The 13,982-nt window shown below is 42.8% G+C and overlaps 1 protein-coding gene across 5 annotated transcripts in view; it reads left to right on the top strand.

Annotated features, from left to right (window-relative positions):
- The window catches only part of ehbp1 (EH domain binding protein 1), a 340,872-nt gene that overhangs the window by 244,880 nt on the left and 82,010 nt on the right, over positions 1–13,982 (top strand). For all 5 annotated transcript variants that reach the window (XM_078230456.1, XM_078230455.1, XM_078230454.1 and 2 more), the window contains one exon: positions 10,086–10,233. In XM_078230456.1, coding sequence (XP_078086582.1) covers positions 10,086–10,233 — 148 coding nt within the window. The remainder of the gene's footprint in view (positions 1–10,085; positions 10,234–13,982) is intronic.

Below are 13,982 nucleotides of genomic sequence, written 5' to 3'. Positions count from 1 at the left end.
GAACTATACAGAGTTGGTGAGACTGCACCCTAGAGTACTGTGTTTAGTTTTGATTTCCTTTATTTATAAAAGGATTTGCTCGCATTGGAGGCAGTTCAGAGAAAGTTCATTAGACTGATTCCGGGATAAAGGAGTTATCAGGAAAGGTTGGCCCTATATTTGTTGGAGTTTAGAAGAATGAGAGGTTGGGAAAAAAAAGATGCCAAGGAAGCTTGACTGGATAAATGCTGAGAGGATGTTTCAAAATAAGAGTTCTCCTATTTCAGATGGGGATGAGTGAAATTTCTGTTCTGAGGGCTGTTGATCTTTGGAATTTCCTATCCAGTAAGCAGTGGAGGCTGTCATTGAATATATTCAGGGTAGATTGAGTTAAGTAGATTTTTGGTCTAAAAGAGAGTCGAAGATTATGGTGGACAACAAGCAGTAGAATGGATTTGAGGCCATAATGAGATCAGTCATGGTCTTATTGAATGGTGAAGCGGGCTTAAGTGGCCAAAGCCTACTCCTAGTGTTCCTAGTTCACAACCTTTCATTCACATATGGACAGATAAACTGATCAGAATTCTCAATTCACATGGTGCATCCCATCCACTATAAACATTCAGTCCTTCCACCACAGACATACTGTGCCTGCAGGGAATACCAGTTACAAGATGCACTCCATGATGATTTGGAGGTTTGTGAGGATTGGTAGTGTTGGGTAAGTCATCCTGGATTCTGCAGATGGGGTCACGAGGTGCGAGAATCCAGAACTTCAAAGAACACTGAGAAAGTGGCTTGGAAACAGAGGAAAAATCTATCATGGACTCTGGGAGCACATGAGAAGGAGTCACTGGGATTGGATAGAAATGGGAGAGAGATTCTGAGGAACAGCAGCACGGAGAGCAGTACAAGAATGGGAACATGGTCCAGGGGAGTGCTGATGCTGAGATAGGGTAACAAGGTACAGCTGACAGAAGTGTGATCGTTGCGGTTTTCTTGGAGGTGAGAGAATAGAGGATTATAGAATTTTACAGCACAAAAAGAGGCCATATGAGGCAATCACACATTGGCTGGCTATAAGAAAAGAAATAGTGCCCCGAGTGTCTCTTTCTGAGTTTTAATTTATTTTTGGCCTTCATTTATTGTCCATTCTTAGTTGCCCTTGAGAAGGTGGTGGTGAGCTGCCGCCTTGAATGGTTGCAGTCCCTGGTGTAGACACACCCACAGTTAGGGAGGGATTTACAGGATTTTGACCCAGCAACAGTGAAGGAACAGTGATATGTTTCCAAGTCAGGATGATGAGCGAATTTGGGGGAACCTCCAGGTGATGGTGTTCCCAGGGATCTGCTGCCTTTGTCCTTCAGGATGGTAGTGCTTGTGGGTTTGGACGATGCTGCCTAAGGAACCTTGGTGAGTTCCTGCAGTGCATCCTGCACGTGGTACACAGATCTTGCTTCATATACTGCTTTAGTATATGAGGAGTCCTGAATGGTGCTGGACATTTTACAATCATCAGTGAACATCCTCACTTCTGACCTTGTGACAGAGGGAGGGTCATTGATGAAGCAACTGAAGATGATTAGACCCAGGCCACTATCCTGAGGAACCCTGGCAGTGACGTCCTGGGACCGAGATGATTGATCTCCAACCACCACGACCATCTTCCTTTTGCCAGTATGTCTCCAAACAGTGGAGGGTTTTCCCCCTGATTCCCATTGGCTCTGGTTTGCCACACTCGGTCAAATGCTGCCTTGATGTCAAGGACAGTCACTCTCACCTCGCCTCTGGAGCTCAGCTCTTTTGTCCATGTTTGAACCAAGGCTGTAATGAGGTCAGGAGCTGAGTGACCCTGGAAGTCACTGAGCAGCTTATTGCTGAGTAAGTGCTGCTTGATAGCACTGTAGATGACCCCTTGCATCACTTTACTGATGATTGAGATGGTAATTGGCCAGGTTGGATTTGTCCTGTTTCTTGTGTAGAGGACATACTTAGGCAATTTTACACTTTGCTGGGCAGATGTTGTTGTAACTGTACTGGAAGAGTTTGGCGAGGGGCACAGCAAGTTCTGGAGCACAAGTCTTCAGTACTATTGCTGGAATATTGTCAGGACCCATTGCCTTTGCAGTATCCAGTGCCTCCAGCCATTTCTTGATATTACATTGGGTGAATCGAATTGGCTGAAGACTGACATCTGAGATGCTGGGACCTCCAGAGGAGGCTGAGATGGATCATTCGCTCAACACTTGTGGCTGAAAATTGTTGCAAGTGCTTCAGCCTTATCTTTTGTACTGATGTGCTGGGCTCCTCCATCATTGAGGATGGGGATATTTGCAGAGCCTCCTCCTCCAGTGAGTTGTTTAATTGTCCACCACTATTCACGGCTGGATGTGGCGGGACTGCAGAGCTTAGATCTAATCCATTGCTTGTGGAATTACTTTTCCCTCTTTTTTGCTGCTTATGCTGTTTGGCAAGTAGTCCTGTTTTGCAGCTTCACCAGGTTGACACCTCATTTGTAGCTATGACTGGTATTGCCCCTGGCATGACATTCTGCACTCTGCATTGAACCAGGGTTGATCCCCTGGTTTAATGTAATGGTAGAGTGGGGGATATGCGGGCCATGAGGTTACAGACTGTGCTGGAGTACAATTCCGCTGCTGCTGATGGCCCACAGCGCCTCATGGATGCCCAGTCTCGAGTTGCTGAGTCTGTTTGAAGTCTGTCCCATTTAGCACGGTGATAACGCCACACAACATGAAGAGACAGAGCTAATATTTCACGTCTGGATGACTCTTCATCAGAGCTCTGTTCTCTTTCTACAGGTGCTGTCAGACCTGAGGTTTTTCAGCATTTTCTGTTTGTGTGCCCCCAGCATTAACCACCCCTGGATTTCTAGTCCAGCGACAATATCACTGCGCCTCCCTATGTGCTTAAGTAATTATCCAATGAGTACCCACACTTAACCTGAATTTATATTGATACCATTAACAGATTCCCCTTTTGTTCATTTAAATTCGTGAAGGGCAAGTCGTGCCTCACAAATTTGATAGAATTTTTTGAGGAGGTAACTAAGTGTGTTGATGAAGGTAGGGCAGTTGATGTCATATGCATGGATTTTAGTAAGGCGTTTGATAAGGTCCCCCATGATCGGCTTATGATGAAAGTAAGGAGGTGTGGGATAGAGGGAAAGTTGGCCGATTGGATAGGTAACTGGCTGTCTAATTGAAGGCAGAGGGTGGTGGTGGATGGAAAATTTTCGGATTGGAGGCAGGTTGCTGGCGGAGTGCCACAGGGATCAGTGCTTGGTCCTCTGCTCTTTGTGATTTTTATTAATGACTTAGAGGAGGGGGCTGAAGGGTGGATCAGTAAATTTGCTGATGACACCAAGATTGGTGGAGTAGTGGATGAGGTGGAGGGCTGTTGTAGGCTGCAAAGAGACATAGATAGGATGCAAAGCTGGGCTGAAAAATGGCAAATGGAGTTTAACCCTGATAAATGTGAGGTGATTCATTTTGGTAGGACTAATTTAAATGTGGATTAAAGGGTCAAAGGTAGGATTCTGAAGACTGTGGAGGAACAGAGAGATCTTGGGGTCCATATCCACAGATCTCTGAAGGTTGCCACTCAAGTGGATAGAGCTGTGAAGAAGGCCTATAGTGTGTTAGCTTTTATTAACAGGGGGTTTGAGTTTAAGAGCCGTGGGGTTATGCTGCAACTGTACAGGACCTTGGTGAGACCACATTTGGAGTATTGTGTGCAGTTCTGGTCACCTCACTATAAGAAGGATGTGGAAGCGCTGGAAAGAATGCAGAGGAGATTTACTAGGATGCTGCCTGGTTTGGAGGGTAGGTCTTATGAGGAAAGGTTGAGGGAGCTAGGGCTGTTCTCTCTGGAGCGGAGGAGGCTGAGGGGAGACTTAATAGAGGTTTATAAAATGATGAAGGGGATAGATAGAGTGAACGTTCAAAGACTATTTCCTCGGGTGGATGGAGCTATTACAAGGGGGCATAACTATAGGGTTCATGGTGGGAGATATAGGAAGGATATCAGAGGTAGGTTCTTTACGCAGAGAGTGGTTGGGGTGTGGAATGGACTGCCTGCAGTGATAGTGGAGTCAGACACTTTAGGAACATTTAAGCGGTTATTGGATAGGCACATGGAGCACACCAGAATGATAGGGAGTGGGATAGCTTGATCTTGGTTTCAGATAAAGCTCGGCACAACATCGTGGGCCGAAGGGCCTGTTCTGTGCTGTACTGTTCTATGTTCTAAATAAAAAACGTAATATTTGCAAACAGTATTTCAAAACAAATTGAAGAAAAAACTTCCCTTTTCTCCATAAAGTAACCTGGGTTCGATTCCCGGCTCGGGTCACTGTCTGTGTGGAGTTTGCACATTCTCTTCGTGTCTGCATGGGTTTCCTCCGGGTGCTCCGGTTTCCTCCCACAGTCCAAAGATGTGCGGGTTAGGTTGATTGGCCAGGTTAAAAATTGCCCCTTAGAATCCTAAGATGCGTAGGTTAGAGAGATTAGCGGGTAAATATGTGGGGGTAGGGTCTGGGTGGGATTGTGGTCGGTGCCGACTCGATGGGCCGAATGGCCTCCTTCTGCACTGTAGGGTTTCTATGATTTCTGAGTAATCTCTTGGTAAAAGTTATCCTTTTGTGAAACTATCAGATTGTTCATGACTTGCATAAACCTGTTTGAATTTGAAGATTTTTTTTCCCCTAACGTTTCTATCATATCGCCAGGGCCAATTGTTAATCTTCTCTGAGTATTTCACAAGGGATAATTATCTTTGTAACATTCAGTGACCAAGCTGTTTTCAGTACACCCCTTGTATAGAATTTCCCCTAAAATATTTGACAAATGGAATCCCGGATCCCCTGCTTCCACAGGACCCAGTGTTTGTGCAGCTAAAGTATTTTAACAAAAAGTGTTTTTTTTTTAAAGAGGAGAGATGTTGACCTAGTGGAACTGCCTCTGCACTCGTAATGCAGAACCCCAGGCTAATGCTCTGGGGACATAGGTTCAAATCCCACAAAGGCAGATGATGGAATTTTCCTCATTCTGCCAGTCCATGGAATTCACTTTTTGGTTATCATCTTGAACATTTAGCAATATTTAAACTTGCTGTTAGGTTTTCCTGCAAGTCCGATGACAGCCGCATCCCTCCATTCCCTGGATCTTTCTGGAGACCCCACCTTAGGTAATTGGCCTTTTGATGTCCTATGCATCAAGATCACTCAACCTACCAGCAACCAGCCCCTAGATTCTCTTCCTTAGAAATGTTGTTGCAAAACACTTGCGTGTATGAGGTGCAGGATGTTTCCTCACCACATATCAGCTGCTCATATTCTGAGAGTTTCCCATCCATCTTGACTAATGATGAGGAATGAACCTTTATAGTTTGCTGAGGTAGTCGCTGTCCTGCCATCACACTCGATTATCTTTCTGTTCCTTGCGACCCCCTCTTTTGTAATATACCATATCCCCAGAAAGAAAGTCTATTTCAGAGGGTCTTATACATAGAAGCTCAAAGCAGGAGGAGGCCATTCGGCCCTTTAAGCCTGCTCCGCCATTTGTTTTGATCATGGCAATTTTCTGAGACCTCAACCTCAATGGAAGCTCTTCTCCCAAATGTAAAGCATTCAAATGTGTCCAGGATGTAATCTTGGTCTACTCGCCTCTGAATCAGGGGTTCAGGAAATTGAACACAATTTCAGTGCAATACTAGGATAATGCTGCAAGTGCTGCCTTTCAGAAACTCGGGGTCCATCTGTCCCCTCAAATGGCTGTGAAAGATCTCGTGGCATTAAGCGGCATTCTGGGTTTTTGGTTAACATTCATTCTTCGACCAGGAGCACAGACTCAATTTAATTGTCCATTGATCTCAACGTTTGTGAGAACTTGTTGTTCACAAATTGGTTGTCATTATCCACTAGATTACAGCAGCCAGAACACTACGAACATATTTCATTGTCTGTGAAGCACTTTGGGATGTTGAGGTGTAAAAGGTTCTGTATAAATACAAATACATCCATTCTTTCTTTACAATATTTATTATTTTCTACTCATCCTCTTGTTTGAAATCATTTTGCAACTTTTAACATTCTCACATCTTCGGATAGTCCTCTTGCTATCATTAGTACTGAAAGAATGATTTTAATTATGTTTTGCCTCTGCAGCTTTGCTTATTTCTGGGTCTCTCTTTGCCCTTATGATCATGTTTTTGCATGTTGCTGTTTTCATCCCAGCAAACCTTCTCAGCTGTCTACCGTTAAGATTTGTAAAGGTCGTTTTTCCTTTTTGCATCCCTTTTAATTTGCTTGTTAATCCATTCAGGGTCATGTGTGTTTGGCCTGAGCTTCCAGATGCTAAATTCACATTGAACCTGCATACTCAGCAGTAATCCTTTATGCCAGTAGTCTTCTGCTGAAATTTGACTAACATTCTCCTTCCCTACATTTGCTTTAGTTCTTCCCTCGTTTCTGTGAATCTCGTCCTATTTAAATTGTGCACCCACCTCCGGCTCTTTGGATCTGGGATTCAGACATGCCATGATGAACTCTGCTTCAATACTTGCTATTCCTATGCCTGTATGTGGTGTTTGGGCCATGTATGAAGACGAGATCAAGATGAACACTGCCCACTTAGTTATAAAGCAGTCATGCATTCTCATTACCAACTCTGCTTGATTGAAATCTCCCATAAGACATAGGAGCAGAAATAGGTCATTCAGCCCATCGAGTCTCCACCAATCAATGAGATCATAACTGCTCAGATGTGATAATCTTCAACTCCACTTTCCCACCTTATCCCATAACGCTTGATTCTCTTACTGATTAAACATCTGTCTATCTCAGCCTTGAACATTCTTAACCCAGCCTCTACAGTCCTCAATGGTAGAGAATTTCATAGATCAGGAGCTAAGAGGGACAGGATTGTTGGGGAATTGGCAAGGCACCTGGGATTTGAAGAAGAAAGTACTGTTTTGTTAGTGATCAAGAACAAGTGGCCAAAATTGAAAAAGAAATGGAATTAAGAGAGATTGACTTAGAAAGAGAGGAATTAGCAAGAGGAGAAAGAGTTCAGGAAAGAGAGATGAAAACATTTGAAATGGAGCAAGAGTTCCAATTCCGCACACTTGAGTTGACGAGAACCGAGAATGACTCTGAGAGAACGCGTCTTGATTTTGATTTGGTGGCAAATTCTCGCTTAGTACCTAAATCTAATGAGGAGAGAGTGGAGATGTACTTTGTTTCATTAGAGAAAGAGTAGGGGACTGTGCTGTTAGAAAGTGTTTGGGTAGGGATGGCTTTGTAGATGTACTCACCTTTCTCAGCAGAGTACTCATGTGATTACGAGGAAATGAAGATTGCTATACTCAGCACTTACTGGAAACCTGCAAGCAGAAATTTGAGAAATTTCTATCCATTTTCCACTTGTACTCTAATTTGCATACTTTGTTCTACATTGTGGTTACTGCTAGGGGGCCTGTAGACCACTCCCACTAGTGACTTCTTTCCTCAATTATCCATCATCCCCACGCAAATTGATTCTACATCCTGATTTCCTGATCCGAGGTCAATTCTAACTATTGCACCAATGCCATCTGTGATTAACAGTGCTACCCCTCCACCTTTACCTTGCTGTTCCACTGGAATGTCATATATATCTCAATATTCAGGACCCAGTCCTTGTCATCTGCCTCCATGTGTTCGTAATGGCTATCAGATGATATTTACTTCAGTGTGTGCTATCAATTCATTTACTTTGTTATGAATGCTACAGGCATTCAGATACTTAGCCTTAGGTTTTGTCATCTTGTTACCTTTGTAACATCTAGTCTTGACTGTTGGTGTATTTTTAGGTTTTTTTCTCTCTGCCCCTACCTATCATTCCCTGACCTTCATTTTCCATATTGCTATTTTGCTCTCCTGCCTTGACTCTTACCCCTTGATTTGCTGCATCTACCCAAACTTGATTCCTTATTTCCATATATTCTAGTTAAGCCATACCTTCAGAAGTATATCCAAATTTGCTTACTCAGGTGCATAGCAGCAGTGCAGAGAAGAACTACAGATAGCTCTTTATAATCAGAGGATTGAATTGTGAGGAAAGATTAGAGGAACAGACGTTCCAATCACTGAATTACGTGACTGAGTGGGAACCTTGTAGACGTGGAAATGGTAAATATGGAGCCATGCTTGCAAATTAAATTGGATAAAGGAAGGATTCAAACTAGCAAAAGCAAATTTAAGGCTAATGTTGGGAATGTTTTTCACGAAGAGATAAACACATGGAGTTCTCATGCAGTGTAGCAGAGTCACAAAACTTGGAACCATTTAAGCAAAGTTGAATGCTATGTTGCAGAAGAAAGCAAGAGGCCTGTGGAATTTTCAAGATAGATGAACTAAGACAGACTAAATTGCAATGCTTTATGTATCCTCTAGGATCCAGTTCTTTACTTTATGCGGTTTGAGCTTCGACATCTTTCATTTTCTGCAATGCAATTTCTTAGATTGGCTACATGACAAATTAAGTTTTCTCTACATCATGAAGAAATAATGAATGTACTTAGATCTTTCATTCTATTTTTCATGACAAAAATATTTTTAGCACTACTATAAATTCATCCTAGATTGTTCAGTAAATCATTGAATTCCTTTTTTGAGAAACAAACTTAATCTTTTTACCTTATAAATATGTATTTTTTCACTGGAGACCTTTACACCAAAGGCGGCCTCAATGCTACAGCCGAGAATAATGGAACATTGTGCAGTGTGCATACGTAAGACTTTAAATGTATTCTAACGAGAATAATAAACACAGGAAGTGCTGGAGATATGCTCAAAGTCAGTCAGTACACGTAAAGAGAAAAGACAAGCTATCATTTTGGATTCAGACCTTTCCTCAGAGCTGTGTTCTAAGGAATGGTCATAATCTAAAAGATGAGTATTTCCAACATTTGCCATGTTTAGTTTAGTTTTCTGACATTTGTAGGGTTTCTTTGCTCTTAACTGAAAAGTTACAAATGTTCCTACTCCACATTCAAGAATTTTGATTTAAAAACCAAATGAGGTCTAGTGAAATTTATTATGCAGAAACACTGTACTCAGAATTTTATCAAATCTGTCTAAGCTATCAGTTGCATGAGTATTAAAGGAAATAGCCATCACTTTTAATTAATGCAAAAAGGGTATTTGTTAATGTGTGTCTCTGTAAACCCTTGGGAGGTTTAGACACACATCAATCCCTGTCTCTGCTTTTCAGTTACAATGTTGTCATAAAATATTGTTTGTGCAAAAATCTAAATAGGAACAGACAATAAATGGTAAGTTCAAACTTTAAAAAATCAGTGTTGTCGCTTTTAATACTTGAATATGTGTAACATGCTTCATACATGTTCTGTTTTACCCCACAACTTGGTAACCCAGTTGGTCTTGGTCTAAATATTAATGGTAAGTGTAATTGGCCTACAATGAAGCACACACTAGTTTTCTAATAAACTAATATTTGATTGAAATGTTTCAGTGATATTACAAGTCTAAATTATGCCACTGTGCTGAAAGATTAAATGAAGAGCATGTCCCCACAGAGGACCAGTGAACTCCACACCCTCTTGGGCACCTTGTAGAGTTGTTTCTAGAGTGCTATTGTTGGTGTGAACACATTATCTGCCTTATCATCTGTTACAGGATTGCATGCAATAACAAAATAATTTTGCATTGACGAGATGATTAAATTAAATTGTGGATAAGTCTTTTGCATAGATGTAGCAAACTGGAGAATATTTTCCCAGTGTAATTAAATAACTGTCGCAGTGCTGCAATGGGTGGAAGTTGTAGTGTTGTCAATTTGTCTCTATTTTAAAACGCATATGGGATTAGTGATTTTTGAGTTGTAAAATTGAAGTGCCATGTTTTTATTTCATCTTGATTTTGAACAATTTCATGTTATAAAGTAAAATACATCTAACTCCTCCACAGGAAGAATTGTTGATGTGCTGTCTGAAGCATCATCCTTGCTATCATGATGATCAATTTTGGAATGAAATTGCGTTTTTGTCAATTCCTGTGATGGCAGCTATTCAATATCTTCCAGCACCAAGATGAAGAGCGACGCCGCCAGTTGAGAGAGAGAGCTCGTCAGCTAATTGCAGAAGCTCGATCTGGCGTTAAGATGTCTGATCTTCCCAGCTACAATGAACTGACTACAGAAAAGTTGAGAGAAAGATCAAAGGCAGCTGGAGGTTAGTGAAATCTGACATGAACAACTCCTTGTTCATAAAATAATGTGCTCTTTAATAAAATCTTCGTGCAGTTGCACTAGTCAGCGTGGAAGTACAACTAACAAAGGAACTGAAACGTAAATCCCAATATTAGCAGGGAGATTGAAGGGGAGCACAGGGAGCAAGGTTAGGATCTTGCTAATCTTAATGTTTAGGATCTTAAATAACCTAAAGACTTGTGCCTAAGGATTTGTGTCAGGACATCACAGCCAGGGTTCCATGAGAACTGGTGGGACATTTGGCCATGATTGTGGGATGGGAGTGGGTGAACAATGTGCTGGCAATTGGGTGGCCACCTAGCCATAATAGGGCAGGGGGGAGAAGAGTGACTAGGTCTGCTCATAATCAAGATGTGGTATTTGCTGCCAAATAAACCTGTTGGACTTTAACCTGGTGTTGTGAGACTTCTTACCATAATCAAGATGGCAGGGATAATCTCAGTGGGGTCACAGCTTCATTGTCACACCTGGAGGAGCACTCCTTTCCCATAAGGGAATGTGGAAAAAATATTAACATTACCCCCTGAGCCTTGAACCTCTTCAGGCTCAGGATCTGGTTCCCAACTAGGGTTCCCAACCCAGGTTTTCCCTGACTAGGGTTACAGCCATCCAGCAATATGACTAACCATCCAGGAAAATGTCCAACCAGATTTCTCTTACTCGGGCCCCACTGCTTGACATTGTAGATCGAAATGACTCTTGCCCATACTGGATCTGTCTGTTGATCACCACCTTAGCCTGGGCCAGGAACAGATCAGAAGACGATCCTCTGCTTTCGCCACCCCTTCTTCTGCAAGTGGAAAGATCAGGAGTGTAGGAATGAAACGCAATCAGAAATTGAGGAGGTGCCCCTTCAGTTAATCAAATAATTTTTCCAGGTTGCAAAAGACATGAGCAGACTCTGTGTCCATAAAATAGCTTAATTTGTCACACTCGACAGCTCGTGCAATACTCTCTAGCCCAGATCCCCATTGCTGCAGGGAAAAGACTTCCACAAATCCCAATTTTGTTGTTCTTCTGTTCCAAACAATTGTTCAGCCCTTGCTCTGGATGATAAACTGTTTCAGCCTCAGTATGGAGGCTTTACTCACAGCAAGATGATTCATCAAAATGAGTACACACATAAAATATGAAAACTGATTGAAACTCAGGCACAGGAAGATGGAAATTGATCTGAGACCAGAGTTGATATTACAAGGGCGATCCACAATTGGACCTTGTGTTAAATGCTCATTGCCAGAAGTCATTGTGCCTCTGTCGGCAGCTTGCTGCTCACAAGATTTGAATTTTTGGCTGCTTGCCTCACCAGTAGTGTTCTTAAGTAAACCCAGAGTGGGATAAATAGCAGAAGAGGCAACAGAATGCACCGCCGTACACAATGGGGCATCTGGGCAACTGGCTGCCTGGTTTGGTGGTGGCGGCTTCTTTGGGCCAGGTTTACATCTCCTGCTGTGATCAGGGTGGTGTGCATCTTCCTGCTTAGTTTGTACTCCCATCACCATGAACAATTCATTCACTTGACACTGCAATTAACATTATATCCAGACCTATTCAATGTCCAGAACAGCTGAGGATGTAAGATTCTGAATGAACAAATATAAGTTATCTTTCTTTGTTTCATCTCATCAATATACTGTTCCAAGCAATGCAGTAACTGAAGAGTGGATGTAACAAAGCTGTGTGTTTTTTTTTAATTCATTTTTTCATGGGATGTGGACGAGCTCAACATTTATTGCCCATCCCTAATTGCCCTTAAGAAGATGGTGTGCCACCTTCTTGAACCACTGTAGTCTATGTACTGTAGGGACAGAGTTCCAGGATTTTGAACCAGTGACAGTGGAGGAACAGTGCGGTAGTTCCAAGACAAGACAGTGTGTGACTTGGAGAGGAACTTGCCGATGGTGGACTTCATTTCAACTACTGCCCTTGCCTTTTTAGATGGCAGTGGTTGGAGCTTTGGAAGGTTTTGTCAAAGGAGGCTTGATGAATTGCAATTGTATTACCCAATCACACACTGTCTAAACCAAATTGTTTGTGTATGTTTGTTGGAGTGTGTGTGTGTGTTGGAGTGTGTGTGTTGGATTGTGTGTGGGTATTGGAGTGTGTGTGTATGTACATGAGTTGGATTGTGTGTGTGGGTGTTGGAGTGTGTTTGCATGTACGTGTGTTGGATTGTGTGGGTGTTGGATTGTGAGTGTGTGTGGGTGTTGGAGTGTGTATATGTGTTTGATTGTGGGTTTGTGTGTGTACGTGCGCTGGATTGTGTGTGTACGTGAACGACTGTGTGTGGTATGGTGTGCACCTGAGCAGTTGAGTACGTTTAAGAGATTTTTTGTGTGTGATTCCGTGTGTCTTTGTCTATTGTCCGTCTATCACCCAGTCCTACTCCCCATCGCCGCACCCAAACGTATACACACACGGTGAGTGAGTGAGCACCCTGAGACTGGGCGTAAGCCTGGCAACACACTCTGAAACTCTCACATTCTGGTTATTTTTATTAATTGCTCTTTTTTAACTTAATTTATTGCAATGACATTTCATTATTTTTGCTCAGCAATTGTTTTTTCTTAATACCTGAACTTTGTTTTTGAAATTCAGTTTGATGTGGTGCCAAACCTTATCTTTCCAATGTTTGCTCATCAACCCCTTGAGTGAAATCCCCCCGCCTCACCCCCAAGTGAAAGGATTGGAGACAAACCTGGTTTAAACTATCCCATAATGTGGGGATGAGGCAGCAACAAGCTGTCTAGATTCTATTTTGCCCAGTGCCCTTTTTTCTCACATTGGTCTTCCTGATTGCTGTCAGATTTATTTTGGCCAATGAATTAGCTGTTCTGTGGTAGCATTGCATTTCTGTAGGAATGTCATCAGCATCCTGGACAAGGAAATAGACAAGCTGCAAAAAAAAGTTTTGGATTGGGGGAGAGCTGATTTTAGTAAAATAAGACAGGATCTGGTCCAGGTAGACTGGGAACAGCTACTGATGTGAGAGTCTACAGAAGAGCAGTGGGGGACATTCAAAAAGGAAATGGGGAGGGTGCAAACCAGCATGTTCCCTCTAGGGAAATAGGTTAAGTTATGGAGAGAGATTGGGTAGGCTTGGTTTGTTTTCATTGGAGCAGAGAAGACTGAGGGGCGACCTGATCGAGGTGTACAAGATTGAGAGACATGGACAGAGTGGATAAGAGCAGCTGCTCCCCTTAGTTGAAGGGTCAGTCATGAGGGGACATAGGTTCAAGGTGAGGGGCAGGGGGATTAGGGGGGATGTGAGGAAAAATATTTTTACCCAGAGGGGTGGTGAGGGTCTGGAATGCGCTGCCTGGGAAGGTGGTCTTTAAAAAGTACCTGGCACATCTTAACATTCAGGGCTATGGGCCAAGTGCTGGCAGATGGGGTTAGGTGGGAGTTCAGGTGTTTCTAATGTGTCGGTGTGGACTCGATGGGCTGAAGGGCCTCTTCTGCGCTGTATGATTCTATGATTCATTACACATCGCCACCCAGTGAATTGCTGTCCATGGCGGCACTCGGTGCTGACGTCTGATATCTCACCTCGTGCATCTGCACTGACCAGACTCTCTCAGCCAACCCGCACTTGTTCACAATATTAGAAGCCGCATGCCAGACAGTTTTCAGAGAGATTGGTTGAACAATTAGTAAGTACATGCAGGAAAGCAAAGCACTTTGGACTTCCCCCTGAGAGCTCGCCTGCAG

The sequence above is a fragment of the Mustelus asterias genome, chromosome 15 (genome assembly GCF_964213995.1).
Source record: "Mustelus asterias chromosome 15, sMusAst1.hap1.1, whole genome shotgun sequence".
NCBI classification, from domain to species: domain Eukaryota; kingdom Metazoa; phylum Chordata; class Chondrichthyes; order Carcharhiniformes; family Triakidae; genus Mustelus; species Mustelus asterias.
The sequence above is the reverse complement of the archived record's forward strand: the minus strand, read 5'-3'. Positions and strand labels throughout refer to the sequence as shown.